This window comes from Crinia signifera, chromosome 4 (assembly GCF_055691185.1).
Source record: "Crinia signifera chromosome 4, ASM5569118v1, whole genome shotgun sequence".
NCBI lineage: Eukaryota > Metazoa > Chordata > Amphibia > Anura > Myobatrachidae > Crinia > Crinia signifera.
Genome location: NC_139220.1, coordinates 107,723,394 through 107,740,278, shown reverse-complemented (window position 1 = coordinate 107,740,278; position 16,885 = coordinate 107,723,394). Strand labels below are relative to the sequence as shown.

The 16,885-nt window shown below is 44.8% G+C and overlaps 1 protein-coding gene across 4 annotated transcripts in view; it reads left to right on the top strand.

The window, feature by feature from the left end:
- The window catches only part of BRD8 (bromodomain containing 8), a 66,046-nt gene that overhangs the window by 39,780 nt on the left and 9,381 nt on the right, over positions 1-16,885 (top strand). For all 4 annotated transcript variants that reach the window (XM_083182162.1, XM_083182161.1, XM_083182160.1 and 1 more), the window contains 5 exons: positions 3,378-3,602; positions 8,553-8,737; positions 9,057-9,146; positions 12,297-12,365; positions 12,650-12,827. In XM_083182162.1, the coding sequence (XP_083038288.1) occupies positions 3,378-3,602; positions 8,553-8,737; positions 9,057-9,146; positions 12,297-12,365; positions 12,650-12,827 (747 nt within the window). The remainder of the gene's footprint in view (positions 1-3,377; positions 3,603-8,552; positions 8,738-9,056; positions 9,147-12,296; positions 12,366-12,649; positions 12,828-16,885) is intronic.

The following is a 16,885-nucleotide window of genomic DNA, read 5'->3' as shown; positions in this document are numbered from 1 at the left end:
TCCATCCCTCTACGCAGGGATCCTATCAAAGCACAAGCCCTCACGGAGTTCATTCAGTCCCTCCTACAGTCCAGAGTCATAGTCCCTGTTCCCCCTGCACAACGGGGCCTAGGATACTATGCCAGCCTATTCCTGGTTCAGAAACCCAGTGGGGCGTATCGGCCAATACTCAACCTCAAATCCCTAAATCGTTTCCCCTGGGTTTCAAGGTTACGTTCCATCATTCTGGCCTTGGAACTGGGAGACTTTCTGCCATCCCTGGATATACAGGATGCCTACCTTAATGTTCCCATTCATCTAGACCTGGGGTAGCCAACCCTAGTCCTCGAGAGCTACCAACAGTGCATGTTTTGCAGGTCTCACAGAATCACAAGAGAGCTAATTAGCTCCATCTGTGGATCTTTTAAAATGTGTCAGTGATTAATGAGTGCAGCTGTGCAGCAGCTAGGTTGTCTGGAAAATGTGAACTGTTGGTAACTCTCGAGGGCTAGGGTTGGCTACCACTGATCAAGACCATCAGAGGTTCCTGCGCTACTGGGCAAGCACTTTCAGTTTGTGGCACTGCCTTTTGGTCTCTCAACTGCACCTCGTGTGTTCACGAAAATCATGGTGGTCATGGCAGCAGATCTCAGGCATCAGGGGAATAGTATCCTTCCCTACCTAGACGACCTCCTTCTGCTGGCTCAATCTCCAGAGGTATTCCGGGAACACATACAGCAGACAGTGTCTCCTGCAGAGACATGGCTGGATTATCAATTGGTCCAAATTTGCCCTCCATCCAGCTCAGGGAATGGTCCATCTGGGTGCTTTCCTTAATTCCAACCTACAAAGGGTTTTCCTGCCAGAGGACAAGCTTCAGACCCTCCAGGCCAGGATTCGTGACCTTCTCAGACACAAGAAGGTCTCCATTCATGCCTGTATGCGGGTCCTGGGCTCGATGGTTTCCACTTTCGAAATGGTGGAATATGCTCAGGTCCACTCCCGTCCACTTCAGTGGGAGCTTCTGACCCAGTGGAACGGGTCACACCACCACATCAGGACACAGCGGATTGTACTCTCAGGGGGTTCATCTGTCCCTTACATGGCGGCTACTCTCACGGAACCTGCAGGTGGGACACCCCTTCTGTATCTAGGAGTAAGTACTCCTGACGTCGGATGCCAGTCTACGCGGCAGGGGAGTGGTCACCTGTCAGAAATCTTTCCAGGGTTTATGGACTGTGAGGGAGAGCAGTATATCCATCAATCGGTTGGAACTGCGAGCGGTGTACAGAGCTCTTTGTCTGGTCCTCCCATTACTCCAAGGTCACCCGATTCAGGTCCAATTGGACAATGCTACGGCCATAGCATACATAAATCACCAAGGAGGAACTTGCAGTCAGGGGGCCATGGCAGAAGTGAGGTGCATCTTCGGGTGGGCGGAAAGACACCATATCGACAATATTCATCCCGGGGGTTCTGAACACGCAAACAGACTTCCTAAGCCGCAAGACACTCCAGGCCAGAGAATGGTCTCTTCACCAAGAGGTCTTCAACCTGATGGCAGACAGGTGGGGAACTCCAGAAGTAGACTTTATGGTGACTCGCCACAACCGAAAGATCCAGAAATATGGGCACGCACTAAAGATCCGGGCGCCTGTCTCACAGACACCCTAATGGCGCCTTGGCCAATTCACCGAATGTACGCGTTCCCCCCCAATATCTTTCCTCCCCAGGGTTCTCCTCAAATTCAAAGCAGAGGGAGGATCCTTGCTCCTCGTAGCTCCAGATTAGCCCATGCGACCCTGGCACACGGACCTCCTGGGAATGTCAGCGTCACCTCCATTCCGTCTTCCTCTACGTACAGATCTCATCAGTCAGGGACCCTGCCTGCACCCAGATCTCCCCCGTCTCCGTTTGACGGGGTGGCTCTTGAAACGTCCCTCTTGCGAGCGAAAGGGTTTCCCTCGAGTAATCCAGACTATGTTTAGGGCACGTAGACCTTCTTCAGTGGGAGCCTATTATAGAATCTGGAGGGCCTTCTTTTCCTGGTGTAGGGCAAGAAGACTTAATCCCATGCTTTATAGGCTATCGCAGGTCCTGTCCTTCCTCCAGATGGGTTTGGAGGCCGACTTACGTCTTTTCGCTAAAGGTTCAGATCTCTGCTTTGTCAGTCCTGTTCCAAAAAAGATTGGCTCTGCTGCCGGATGTTCGTACCATCCTGCAGGGGGTTATCCGAATCCAACCTCCATTTGTGGCTCCGTGGGACCTTTTCCCTGGTTCTCAGAGCTCTGCATTCTCCCCCCGTTCGAGCCTTTACGTTCGGTCGATCTTCCGTGTCTCACTTGGAAGATGATTTTTCTGTTAGCCATCGCTTTGGCTTGGCGAGTGTCTGACTTGTTAGCTCTCATGGCGTTCCCCTTATCTGGTCTTCCATCCGGACAGGGCAGTTCTTCGAACTCGCCCTTCTCATTTGCCTAAAGTTGTCTCTAGGTTCCACGTCAACCAGGAAATCGAGGTCCCTGCTTTCCGAGCCTCGGATCAGACAACTACGGAGTCCTCCCTGGACGTGATCCTTCGTATCTACGTGAAACGTACCAAGACCATTCAGAAATCAGATGCACTCTTCGTCCTATATGCTGAGACGGTGGCCCGGTGAATCAGATCCACTATCCGTCAGGCTTATCTAGATTCGGGCCTTTCGGTTCCGAAAGGGATTTGGGCTCACAGCTGTGCAGGGAGGCAACTTGGTCATCTCCAAATACCTTTTTGCGCTTTTATGCGTTTGATACCTTCGCTTCGTGGGACTCTACCTTTGGACAAGCGCGTCCCCACCCATGAGATGTTGCTTTAGGACGTCCCAGCGTAGCCCTGTATCTCCGAATGACTCGAAGAAGAAAAGGTGATTTATGTTCTTACCTGTTAAATCCCTTTCTTCGAGATCCGTAGGAGACACTCGGGTCCCTCCCTGACGCGCCTGCTTATAGGCGTTTCATTGCATTTTATACGTTAATACTGTTAGGTTAGGCCCGTGGATTGCATGTGGCCTTGTGTGTTATAGTTTTCTTCCTTCTTTCTTTGTTCCTGCCTTTGGCTTGTTTACAAAAAACTGGTAGCCTGGGACGGGGTATAGGAGGGGAGGAGCCCGGTTCCCGGAGGCAGTAAAAGTTGTAACCTGTTTGGTGCCTGCCTGGACCACACCACCTATACCCAGCGTAGCCCTGTGTCTCCTACGGATCTCGAAGAAAGGGATTTAACAGGAAAGAACATAAATCACCTTTTATACCTAATGTAAATGCTTCCTAAATGTTCATATTTAGGCTTTTTAATTCAGGACATACATGTATTGCATAAAATAAGGCAGGTGAAAAACAACTATTTCATGTTTTTGTTTGTTACAGATGAAATCTCATTTAGAGCAGAACTTAAAGAAAGTGCAGACAACTTTTCCATCTGAGATATTTGGTGCAAACTTTGCTCAGGATTACTGTGGCTTCAAAGAACTTGGGGAGATGCATCTTCGTTATGGAAATATATCAGTTTCAGGAGGAAAAGCAATTTGTATGTCCATTGCTAGTGCACATTTCACTGCAGTTGATCAGAGCATCTGTCATGATCTAGATCAGGTATTTAATATGTAGAGAAGTAAATAAATACAGCACTGAAAAAAAACACATTCTAAGGTGGGCACCCAATTATCCGCAGGGATTCATCATTGGTAATTGTATTCCGAGTGTGTTAGCCCCTATAAGCTGGCACGAAATCTGGCTTATCGAGTTTGTTTCAACTGCATCAGGTAAGCAAACCAACCTCGAAAGCATCCCCATTTAAGGACAAAAATGGGGCTGTGACCACAAAAACACACAGGTTTCCCTAAACTGGTGGGTTTTTCGTGAGAAAATGTTTGTTTATTTATTCATTTATTTATTGCGGTAGATCTAATTGGATAGCCTGAATAGAAAAAAAAAAAAAAAAAACATTGGAAAAAAAAATTTATTTTTTGCAGAGTTTTATAATGCCTCATTTGATACCCTCCAAAATTATGGTTCTTGTATCATTGTGCCTTTCAAGCAAACATGTACAATTGTACAATAGCACTATGTTTAACCCTTTGAGTGCCAATATCTCTGTGATTTTCAAAATATCTGCTAAAAATGCACATTTGTTATATAAATTCAAATAAAAATTGCGTAAAAACACGTAAACTGTAGTGTTTACGTGTTTTTACACATTTTTTATTTGAATTTCATATAACAAATGTGCATTTTTAGCCGATATTTTGAAAATCAATATGATGAATAAAAATGTTTGCCAATTTTCACACACAACATACATCTATATGTACACGTCTGTACGGGATACGGTCGTATTATCGACCACACTTAGGTGGACAGTCATTAGGTAGTCATCGTTGGGTCGACAGGGTTTTAGGTCATCATGGTTGAAGGTCAACTGGTGTCTAGGTCAAAATGTTTTTTTTTCACTGTTTTTTTGAGCCGACGTGTCGTCAGGTGGTATTTCATGCCCTACCATCCACTAGGGCGTGGTGGGAGAATAAAATAGTGTGCTGAGTGCAGCGAGGCACTGTGCCCGAAGCATAGCGAGCGATGCAAAGGGGCTGCGGTTGACTTCCAACTGTGTCCATGTCGACTGTGTCGACATTCGGGTAAAAACTGGAAAAAAATACATGTTGACCTTGCGACCTGTCAACCTAACGCATATGTCGACCTAAACCCATGTCGACCTAGACACCTGTTGACCTTCATCCATGTTGACCTAGAACCCTGTTGACCTAGTTGCATGTCGACCCAACGGTGTCAACCTAATGACAGTCGATCTAAGTGTGGTCGATAATACGATCCACACCCATCTGTACAATATTGCTGTTCATCTACTGAAACTTCTGAAAAAGGGGGTGTCACTACATACTGAATTGGAAGAAGAACACGAACAAACCCAAACCAGTCACAGAAACAAACACGCTTTGTGTGATTTGGTCGATTCTGATGTTTCAGTAGGTTTAAAAATATTTGACTAGACAAGGCAACCAGGATCGGATGAAACCAGAGGTCTACCAATGTCTGACCAACTGGTACTCCGAAGAACGGATTGGATGAGAATTGGAAAAGTGTCTGCCCAGCTTTATGTTGATGAGCATTTCAGCATTAGCTTCTGGCTGCTGACTGGCTGTATGTGGATTGATCGCTGAAGCTAATAGGACTGTCCTCATTTGCCTATAGCAGAGGTTCCCAAATTCTGTCCTGAAGGCACCCTAATATTTGATGTTTGAAAGATAACATCTCTAAATTAGTAACTGTAAATTCTAATATGACCCATATGTGTTCGATCTTGTATATGCTTAAAATCTGTACTGTTAGGTGCCTTGTTGGCAGAATTTGGGAACCACTGGCCTACGGTATATCATTTTTGTGGCCATATTTAAAAATTAACTATTTGTTACTTTATTTCGGAAGTGCATATGATCCTCCATTTCCATAAAGATAATTAAGGCATAAATATTGATTAACCATAGGCTTAACGGTCAGCCTGCAGATTCCAATTTCTGTTCGAGCTTGAGGAAGGTTCGAATAGATATCCAAAGAGGGTGCCCACATTGCAGGTGCGGCAAACACATTAACACAGCAACACAGCTGTGATGATTGCTAAGTATGGCCTGTCTGAATATTTTTGTCCATATAGTGTAGTTCCAGACTCCTGACACCAAAAGTAATCACTTTGTATTCCATTCCCTGTCTGCATCTCTAAAGGTGCATACACACGGGCTATAATCGCTGGCAATATAGCGACCATATTGCCAGCGATTGGAGTGTGCACCGGCGATAAATCGCCTGGTGCGCGCTCCTGTTTTTAGCCCCCTTATGATCGCTGGTCGCAGGACCTTGCTCCCGCGACCAGCTGATTCCCTCTGTGGCTCCTCCGGCAGAGGTTTCCTTTCATCAGCAACCATCTCTGGTCGCTGATGAAAAGGAGACACTGAGCAATATATCGCCCCAATGTAACGGTTTACACTCTTCTTGGAAGGCTTTCCACAAGATTTTGGAGTGTTTCAGTGGCAATTTGTGCCCATGTTGGAGTAGAAAAGGGCCTTCCCAAACTGTTGCCACAATGATGGAAGCATATCATATTGGGGCAGCACGGATGGTGTAATGGTTAGCTTTACTGCCTCACAGCACCGAGCTCATGAGTTTCATTCCCACCATGGCTCTAACTGTGCGGAGTTTGTATATTCGCCTCGTACTTGCGTGGGTTTCTCTGGTTTCCTGCCACATTCCAAAAATATACTGGTAGGTTATTCGGCTGTTAACAAAAATTAACTCTAGAATGAATGAGTGTGCATGTGGCAGGGAAAATAAATTGTAAGCTCCATTGGGGGGCAGGGACTGATGTGAATGTTCAAATATTCTTTGTAAAGCGCTGCGGAATATGTGTGCGCTATAAAAGAAACTGTTAAGAAATAAATAACATTGTTCAACATTATTGGTATGCTGAAGCATTAAGAGTGCCCTTTAATGGAGATAAGAGGCACAGCCCAAACTGAAAAAAGCCCCAAATTGTTATCCTTCACAGTTGGCATAATGCAGACAGGCTGGCAACATTCTGTGGGCATCCGCCAAATCCAAACTTGCCCATCCTACTGCCACTCCAATGAACACGTTTTCAGCTGCTCCACAGTTCAGTGTCTGTGTTTTACACCACTCCATCCTTCGCTTGGTGTTGGTATCACCACTGTACAGGGAGGCATACAAAAGTGAAAGACAAGCTTTACCGGAATGGAATTCTCACATAAGGGTGCAGAAGAACAGTGAAGGGCCCTTCATTCTGGTTCACTCGCAAAGGTAAAAACCTTCTCAAATTGACAAAACCATGTGCACTGCAGGGGGGTAGATGTAACTTGTGCAGAGAGAAATAGATTTGGGTGGGGTTTTACTTCAAAGTGAGATCTATATTGCAGTGTAAAAGAAAAGCAGTCAATAGTTTCCCTGCACAGAAGCAAAATAACTCGCCTAAATCTAATTCTCTCTGCACAAGTTACATCTGCCCCACCTGCAGTGCACATGGTTTTGTCCATTCGAGAAGGAATTTGCCTTTGCAAGTGAACCAGAATCAGGGCCAAGGAGTGTGTCTTTGCAAACATTACTGTGAGCAGGAGGCTCAAGCTGACATGGCATATGGATATTTTTTTAAAGCATTATTGTGGACACAGGAGGTTTCATTTTTAAAATGATAAAAATGCTCATTAAATGAACTAATATGTAGAATAGGTCTGGAGACAACTTTCAGTTCTCTCTACTACAGCAGAGAGCTCCTAATAGTTACAGCTTTACACAGATACTGCAGACAACCAGCACAGAGGTTTCGGGCAGAGATTTAGCTGTGCAGCCATCACTGATGATTCATGTTCCCTAAAAGCAGAACCATAGGGGTTGACTTACAAAGCGTTGTGTTGTAAGTGCTTTTGACCTTGTTTATACCCAATATTTAACAGCAATTTTATATTAGCAAGGCACCGCTAATAAAAGCATTTGTCCTTTTAAATTAAAAGTTTAAACACACTCACAAGCACCATGTTTTATAAAGGATACTTTAGTAACTTGTTTATTGTGTGTGTGACCGAGTCTGTAAACTCACACACAGATATACAAGAGTTATATATCAATCCTAATCACATTACATTGCGATTAAGGGCGGTATTTATTCAATTCCCGCTGCTTTTTACGACAGGGACATTCAATGCTGTCGTTTCTGACAGCATTGAAGGCGGAATTCCACAAAACAAATCCTACTTTAAAACCAGTTCAATCTGTTTTGTTGAAAACGCCCATGGATTGTCGAATTCACGGCCGGAGTAGTTTGTACAAGATTTCTAAAACTTATATCAGGTCATTCCCTAATACACCTTACACACTGCACCTCGGCCCCGGGTAGTTGCCAGGTTGGTGACGCGCTGACCTGGGTCGGGGTGCGGAATGAAAGCACCAAAGCTTATAACCGGAATGGACCAACCCGGCAATTTGACCTGAGTTATAAAAAGGAATAAATCGGGTCGCCCTCTGTATAATGGGAAACCCAGGTTTGATGTGAAAGCGGCGGACCCGGACCGAGATTGAGATCCTGCATCTAACCTTGCATTGCAATTTGAAAGGGGTATAAGGGACAGATGTATAAATCCTGGAGAAGTGGTAAAGTGGAAGGTGACAACAAACCCTGTCTGTAACATACCAGTTATGAGCTGATTGGCTGGTGCGTTATCACCTTTTAAATAATCACTTCTCCAGGCTTAATACATCTGCCCCTAAGTGCCTATACCATGCATGCCCAAACTATGGCCCTCCAGCTGTTGTGAAACTACAAGTCCCACCATGCCTTGCCTCAGTTTTGCTATTAGGGAATGCTAAAACTATGGCAAGGCATGCTGGGATGTGTAGTTTCAGCTGGAAGGCCATAGTTTGGACATGCCTGGCCAAAACCATCTCTGTCTGCAACCTGAGTATGTGCTTACACAAATATAGAATAATCCTTCTTCATAATAATTAGAATCATAATTTATCTTTCAGGACTTGTATGAGGAGGTGAAAATAGAACAATGTGTTGACCCTCAACTGTTGACCAGTGATTATCCATCACAGCTTGGTGAATCAGGCCTTGATCTCAGTTCTTCAGTGATACAAACTAAGAGTGAAGTCTCCATTTGCGTTAAGACTGACAACATTACACGCATAAGCCCATCACTGCTTGAAGTGTGAGTGGTTGACAATGTTAAGAGGAGTTTTATACAGCTTCTCCTTTTCCCTCGGTTATGGTACATTATTTCCATTATCACAAAGCAGGCTTTACTGCATGGACAGGACACCTTGGAACTCCAGTACACTGTAGTAAGTGAAAGTGGGAACTTGATTAGATGGTAAGTTCACCTGGGATTTGCTTCAGTGCATTGGAACTTCAAACTGCCAAGACCTATCCAAACAGAGATATCAATCTCAAATGTATCCAGAGAGCCCACTATATCAATACATATTTTAAAGTGTATATGTAGTCATATGTGTCTCTACTTTTTTCAGACTGATTTTTCACACTAGAAAATACCATCAAGACAAAATCACCATCAAGAAGATGCTTACAGCTGTCTGGAAACTGATTGCTTCTCACAGGTTTGTCATGAGTACACAAGGATTGAGAAGCATTATTTACTCAACATTCCAGTAGACCCAATTTCAATTAAAAGCACAGTATTGTCTTTACATCACCACCAATAAAAATGTGCTTGACTGTAAGAACGTCTACTTCTACATAGAAAGCCATGATAGAATGGGGCCTGCTGCAATGACAGCTCTTAAGGTGCCCATACACGTTACAATTATTGTATACAATATCGCATCTCGGTTTTGCGATGAGATGAGATCTAGTACAAAAAGTAGGTGCTGCACATACTGTTTGTACTAGATCTCATCTCATCGCAAAACCGAGATGCGACGAGATGCGATATTGTGTACAATAATTGTAACGTGTATGGGCACCTTAATAACTATGATAGCACTCCACAAATTAAATTAATATGGCTATGTCCTTAAATTAAAATGGACAATTAGTTTATTAAAATATTTCAATGGGGTGGCAGCACTCACAATAATTGACGCCCCATCAAGATCTAGGGCCGGATTTAATTAGCCTTGTTACCTTACTGCGCAAGGAAAAGTGTTGTGGTGTCGTATTTCTTTACCTAAAGCTATTCAGTTAGTTATTTTTATTGCACAGTAAATCTGTGGCTAACATGTTAATCCATAGATGATTTTAATCAGCAGAGTTTGCTTGTGTGTCTTATTTACATAGTGATATAAATAATACACATTGTCAGCAAAAAAAAAAAAAGATGCCCACCACTAAAGAAGTTGCACAGGACATGTCAGCTTAGTCACGCTAGGTATCTGCCCCTGCGTGGTGTATTGAGGACACATCTAAACCCAGAGCTCTGAGTTAACTGTTCAAGGAGGCCCACTATAAGGGGAGAAACCCAACGTAACATAGGTTTCTGTTTGAGCCTCAGGAGAAGGTGAACAGATATATTGCAGCCTGCCGGATTACCATGGGTTACAAAAAGAAAATACCAACTTTAATCCTGGGCGCTGACTGTAGCAATCCCCACAATTTTTCCCTTCATTCAAGATATTAACCGGAAATGAAAACAGAGAAAAACAAGGGACACACAATAGCGTAATACTGTTTTTGTTAAAAAACACAACAAATTATATAGTGCTTTTAGATGTTCAGACTCGTACCCTCTAGAGTGGTCTGCTATAGTAGGCAGACACAAGCGCTCATCTGGGGGCGGTAACGTCACCGAGTCGTCATCCAATGCATCCAAATGAATTCAAATGTACATGCAAAAGAAGGCAGACACAAGCGCTCATCTGGGGGCGGTAACGTCACCGAGTCGTCATCCAATGCATCCAAATGAATTCAAATGTACATGCAAAAGAAGGTTTAAAAGCTGGTATAGTGTAATACCGCTTTATTTTATTCGACACATACAAAAGTAAAAACAATGGTGTAAATCATCAGCCTCTCACCGAATGGAATGGTCTACAAGATATTGCAGACAAACAGGCACAGATAGATAGATCTGTGCCTGTTTGTCTGCAATATCTTGTAGACCATTCCATTCGGTGAGAGGCTGATGATTTACACCATTGTTTTTACTTTTGTATGTGTCGAATAAAATAAAGCGGTATTACACTATACCAGCTTTTAAACCTTCTTTTGCATGTACATTTGAATTCATTTGGATGCATTGGATGACGACTCGGTGACGTTACCGCCCCCAGATGAGCGCTTGTGTCTGCCTACTATAGCAGACCACTCTAGAGGGTACGAGTCTGAACATCTAAAAGCACTATATAATTTGTTGTGTTTTTTAACAAAAACAGTATTACGCTATTGTGTGTCCCTTGTTTTTCTCTGTTTTCATTTCCGGTTAATATCTTGAATGAAGGGAAAAATTGTGGGGATTGCTACAGTCAGCGCCCAGGATTAAAGTTGGTATTTTCTTTTTCTACTATATGTTAACTGTGTATGAAAGGTGATTCATACGTTACCAACCAAATCCCAGGCTGCAGATAGCGCGAGATTCAAATCTCAGAGAATCCATTTGTTTATACCATGGGTTACAGTAGGCCAGGGATGGGGAACCTTCGGCCCCCCAGCTGTTGTGGAACTAAACATCCCAGCATGCCATGTTACAGTTTTGCTATGTGGTCATGCTACAACTGTTGCAGGGCATGCTGGGATGTGTAGTTCAGCAACAGGTGGAGGGCCGAAGGTTCCCCATTCCTGTAGTAGGCTATAATTGAATAGCTCTTGTCACTGCATTGTGGGTAATTCTAACTTTGAGACTAATTGAATTTGCATACCTCCCAACATGACCCTCTCCAGAAGGGACAGAATGCTCTGTTCCTGGACTTTCCTGGTAATTGATTGCCCTCATCTGTGTTGAAACACCTTTCTTATCAATAAACCTGTTCAACACAGGTGATGACAATCATACTTTAAAGGGGAGGTCCAGGCATAGAGCATGGTGTCCCTCCTGAAATGGGTCATGTTGGGAGGTATGAATTTGGCCCTTAATTTGAAAGGAAATAAGTAATCTATCATGCACTCACATGGCTAGATAACTTTGCACAAGGGGCTATCTTTGCTTTCAATTGCCAATCTTCAATTGTTTCGATCACAGTTTTTGGTGTATTGGATGCTGGAAGACCATGATTTGCAATGTGGAGTCCCAACGACCTCTCAGTCTTACACATTTCTTAGTTTCCCAAACATATTTTGGGGTATTAGCAATACAGAGATAAGATCCACCAAATGTTAGCAGTGACTCTACTGAGTTGCAAGGAATTCAGGCAATGAGCCATACTTAGTAAATAATGAATATCTTTCTTTTTAACTGATTAAATTAAGTGTTGAATCAGGAACAGATAGCAATTTATATATTTACACAATCATTTTTGGTAATGCTCATAGCACTGTTATGGTTTCAATTTCCATTATGGCCCTTACTATGCGGAGTTTGTATATTCTCCCTGTGCTTGCGTGGGTTTAATCTGTGTACTCTGGTTTCCACCTATAGTCGAAAAATATACTGGTAGGCTAATTAGCATATGTATGTATGTATATAATATATAGATTGAAAGCTCCACTGGGGCAGGGGATGATGTGAATGAGCAAATATTCTCTATAAAGCGCTGTGGAATATGTGTGCACTGGCAAAATAAATAAACCACATTTATGTGTTAATTTCATTGCAGATTTGCAGGACCATTCATGACCCCAGTGAAGGACAAAGACGCTCCAGGATACACGGAGATCGTTAAGCGGTCAGTAAAATCTTGAGGGGTTTTCATATGCTTCAGGAAAAAGTGAATTATGGTATTTTTTATATGTTAAGATGTCTTCTTCTCCTTCCTGATAGAAGGTAGGCTTAAGGTCCCCAAAAATGTGTGCTCATTTTATTTGGAGATACACAGTTTGTAGTCTGTACAAAAATGTGAGTAATAGCATTGCACTAGAATTACAATGATGAACGCTGAACTGCGAAATGGAATGGGTACAGTACTGATACCTGAATTTCCCTACAGATGTAAATAGTTTGTCTTTCTAGGCCTATGGACCTCACTACAATAAAACGTGGGCTATCCAAGGGAAGAATAACTACCAAAGCAGAGTTCCAGAGAGACATCATGCTAATGTTCCAAAACTGTGTCATGTACAACAGCATCCACCACTGTTGTCATCATAAAGCCTTGGAGATGCAGATAGATGTAAAAGAACTGCTTCAGGTGTGTTGGTGCTAAACATTATAACTTGTGTGATAAGCGCTGTCCCCACTCTTTTGCAACTTTGTATGTGTCACACTATCCTCATACAGTTGTATAGAATGTCTAAATTATGGTTATTACAGATTATTAGCAGATGCCTGTAAACTCCATTATGGTAAACAGGGTTTAACTTTTATCAAGTCCAAAATCTTCCATGAAATAAATTATGAGAAAACAAAATGATTTCTTCTTACCTGTGGGCACTGGCTACTGGAGTTCAACACTGAGTCTTCCTCACACCAGCACTCACACGCACAACCCCCCCCCCCCCCCCCCCATGGAGCAGTTGAGCGGCGCCCATCGGTCAGTGCCTGGGACGCTGATATGCCTTGCACCGACCCTGGTTTGGAGTGTTTCTGTGGGAATTTGGACCCATTTGTTCTGGAGAGCATTTTTAAGGTAAGGCACTGATGTTGGACGAGACGGCCTGGCTCGCAATCTCCTTTCCAGTTCATCCCAAAAGATCTCGATTTGGTTGAGATCTGGGCTCTATGTGGGTCAGGAAAGTTCTTTCACACCAAACTCATCAAACCATGGGGGCAGATGTATTAAGCATTAACAAGAGATACATGCAAGGGTGATAAAGAGAGATAAACATCCAGCCAATCAACTCCTTACTGACTTTTTTTCAAACACAGCCTGTAACACGGCAGTTAGGAGGTGATTGGCTGGAAGTTTATCTCTTTATCACCTTTCATTTATCTCTTGCTAAGGCTTAATACATCTGCCCCCATGTCTTTATAGTCATTGCTTTGTGCACTGGGCCTTCTCCAGACTGATGCCACAAAGTTGAAACCATTGTATTGTTTATTATGTCTTAGTATGCTGAAGCATTAAAGTTACCCTTCACTGGAGATGAGGCTCCTAGCCCAAACCCTGAAAAACAGTCCCATTCCATTGCCTCTCCTCTACCAAATTTCAGTGGGCGGTGGGCACCAGGCTGATTCCAGAGTAAAAAATTGAATTAATAACTATTGAGTATCAGCAAGCCTCCCCCTTCATACTGGAACTAGGAGAACCATAAGTCCCATGCTGGGGCTCTTAGTTTAAAAAAAACAAACTCAGGAGCCCAAGGTGTGCTCCCTACCACCAGTGCTGTGCCTAAACACGTGCAAAGGGGGCCGTGCGATCGAATGGGCTTATCTCCCGGAGGAGACGGGCCCCGTTTTTCCCCTAACCCCTCTCAACCATAAGGCCGAAGAGGGGAAAATAGGGAACGGTGGGTCCTCTTCGCCGAAGCTTAGAGAGACCCTCTTTCCTCAACCCCCGGAAGGGTTAGGACGGTGGGTCCTCCGCACCCGAAGGTTTGGAGAGACCCTCAGTGGACTTCCCTCCGCCTTGCGGCTCGGGGTCGTCCTCGGGGGGAGCGCAGCTCTCCCCAAAAGGCGAGAGCTTTGGCACGTTGGGGAAATGGAAGGCCCGTAAGGGTTGACCACACTACCCAAAAAAACGTGACAAACTACAAAAAAACAGAAAACGTGAAAGTGACGAACGTGAGAAGGAAAAGAAATAAATAATAAAGAAGACCCTAGCCAGAAGGCTTGAAAGCCTTTCTGTGTGAATTTGTTTGGAGCATGGGTGGTGCCATGATTAGGCAGCTTTCGACAATTGCCTGTGGGCACTGGCTACTGGAATTCATGTCGAGCAGGGCGAAAACGGATCAGGATTCTAACTGTTGGGATAGTTGGAATCCCGTATTGAATACTACCCTATGTCTTAGATGATTGGATGAGCCCCAGTCAGCAGAGATCTCACATGTGTTGGTGTATATTATGTCTCAGATGATTGGATGAGCTCCAGTCAGCAGAGATCTCACATGTGTTGGTGTATATTATGTCTCAGATTAGTAGTAGTAGTAGTAGTAGTACGTTTATTTATAAGGCGCCACAAAGTGTCCGCAGCGCCGTACATAGCAAACAAAAAAAACAAAAACAAATTACAAGGTAACGTACAGGGTGTGTAGAAAGATACAGTATAAATAGGGGTATAGCTGGTAGAACTAAAATCAGCATCAGTTCAGAAGTAGGTGTCAAAATAGTCAAGGAGACCGAAGATGAAGTAGAGGAAGGGAAGAACAGGACAGGAGCACAGGTGAGGTAATGAGGTAGGGTGAGTACGTGAGGAAGGAGGGCCCTGCTCATAAGAGTTAACATACTAAAAATAGGTGGGTGGACGAACGAAATACAATAGGATAAGTAGGAACGGAGGGGAACGGAGGCAGGATAGGAGGATCAAAAGAGGTTAGGAGGAGGGATAGGCTAGTCGAAAAAAGTGGGTTTTGAGGGAGCGCTTGAAGGAGGTAAGGGAATCAGATAGCCTGATGGGTGGCGGGAGGTTGTTCCAGTGCAGGGGGGCAGCGCGAGAGAAATCTTGGACACGGGAGTGGGAGGAGGTGATTAGGTGAGAGGTCAGTCGGCGGTCAGCGATGGAGCGAAGAGGACGGGAGGGAGTGTGGATAGAGATCAGTGAAGAGAGGTAGGGAGCTGTGGAGGAGGAGAGAGCCTTGTAGGTGGTGGTGAGGAGTTTAAAGAGAACTCGGAAAGGAATGGGGAGCCAGTGAAGAGATAAACAGAGGGGGGAGGCGGAGGTAGAGCGGCGTGAGAGGAAGATGAGCCTAGCAGCAGCGTTAAGAATGGATTGGAGAGGTGCGAGGCGGGTGAGAGGTAGCCCAGAGAGAAGGATGTTGCAGTAGTCAAGGAGGGAGATGACAAGAGAGTGAATGAGAATTTTGGTCACGTCAGTGGAGAGGAATGGTCTGATGCGTGAGATGTTGCGTAGGTGAAAGCGGCAAGACTGTGAGAGAGCACGAATGTGGGGGGTGAAAGAGAGGGAGGAGTCAATGATGACACCGAGGCAGCGCGTTTGGTCGGTGGACGTGATCTCGGTTTCACCAATGCTGATGGAGATAGTGGGAGAAGAGGGGATGTTCGGGGGATGGAAGATTAGAAGTTCAGTTTTAGCCATGTTTAGTTTCAGGAAGCGTTGGGTCATCCAGGCTGAGATGGCCGTGAGGCATTCGGAGACCTTGGACAGAAGTGATGGGGATAAGTCGGGGGAGGAGAGATAGATTAGGGTATCATCAGCATAAAGGTGGTAATGAAAACCATAGGAGCTGATGAGGGTGCCCAGAGAGGTGGTGTAGAGGGAGAAGAGGAGAGGGCCAAGGACTGACCCTTGGGGAACACCGACTGGCTGGGGGGTAGTAGGAGAGGAGGAGCTCGGAGTGGAGACGGAGAAGGAGCGATCGGAGAGGTATGAGGTGAACCAGGAGAAGACCGTGCCAGTGATGCCAAAGGAGCGGAGGGTGTTGAGCAGGAGAGGGTGGTCAACGGTGTCAAAGGCAGCCGACAGATCAAGCTGGATGAGGATAGAGAAGAGGCCTTTGGATTTAGCCGATAGTAGATCGTTAGTGACTTTGGTCAGGGCAGTTTCAGTGGAATGTAAAGGGCGGAACCCGGATTGTAGGGGGTCTAGAATGGAGTTAGCAGTAAGGTGGCTTAGGAGACGATTATAGGTCAGACGTTCTAGGAGTTTGGAGGCAAAAGGGAGGAGGGAGATGGGCCTGTAGTTGGATGGAGAGTTGGGGTCCAGATTTGTTTTTTTGAGAATTGGGGAGACAAGAGCGTGTTTGAAGGAGGAAGGGAAGATCCCAGAGGATAGGGAAAGATTAAAGAGGTGAGCCAGGTGAGAGCAGACTGATGGACTGAGACGACGGATAATATTGGAGGGGATAGGATCAAGCGGGCAGGTGGAGGGAGAAGCGGATTGAAGGATAGAGTGGACTTCAGCAGCAGTGGTGGGGTAAAATGAGGACAGGGGTTGGAAGGAGGGGAGTGGAGATGTAGGAGGGGAGGAGGGAGAGGGTGAGGTCATGGCAGCAGTGATGGCAGTCCTGAGAGAGGAGATTTTGGTTGAAAAGTAGGTAGCAAAATCAGCGGCTACGATGGAGGACGGAAGAGCTGGAGGAGGGGGGGAGAGCAAGGAGTTGAAGGTGGCGAAGAGCCTGCGGGGATTGGATG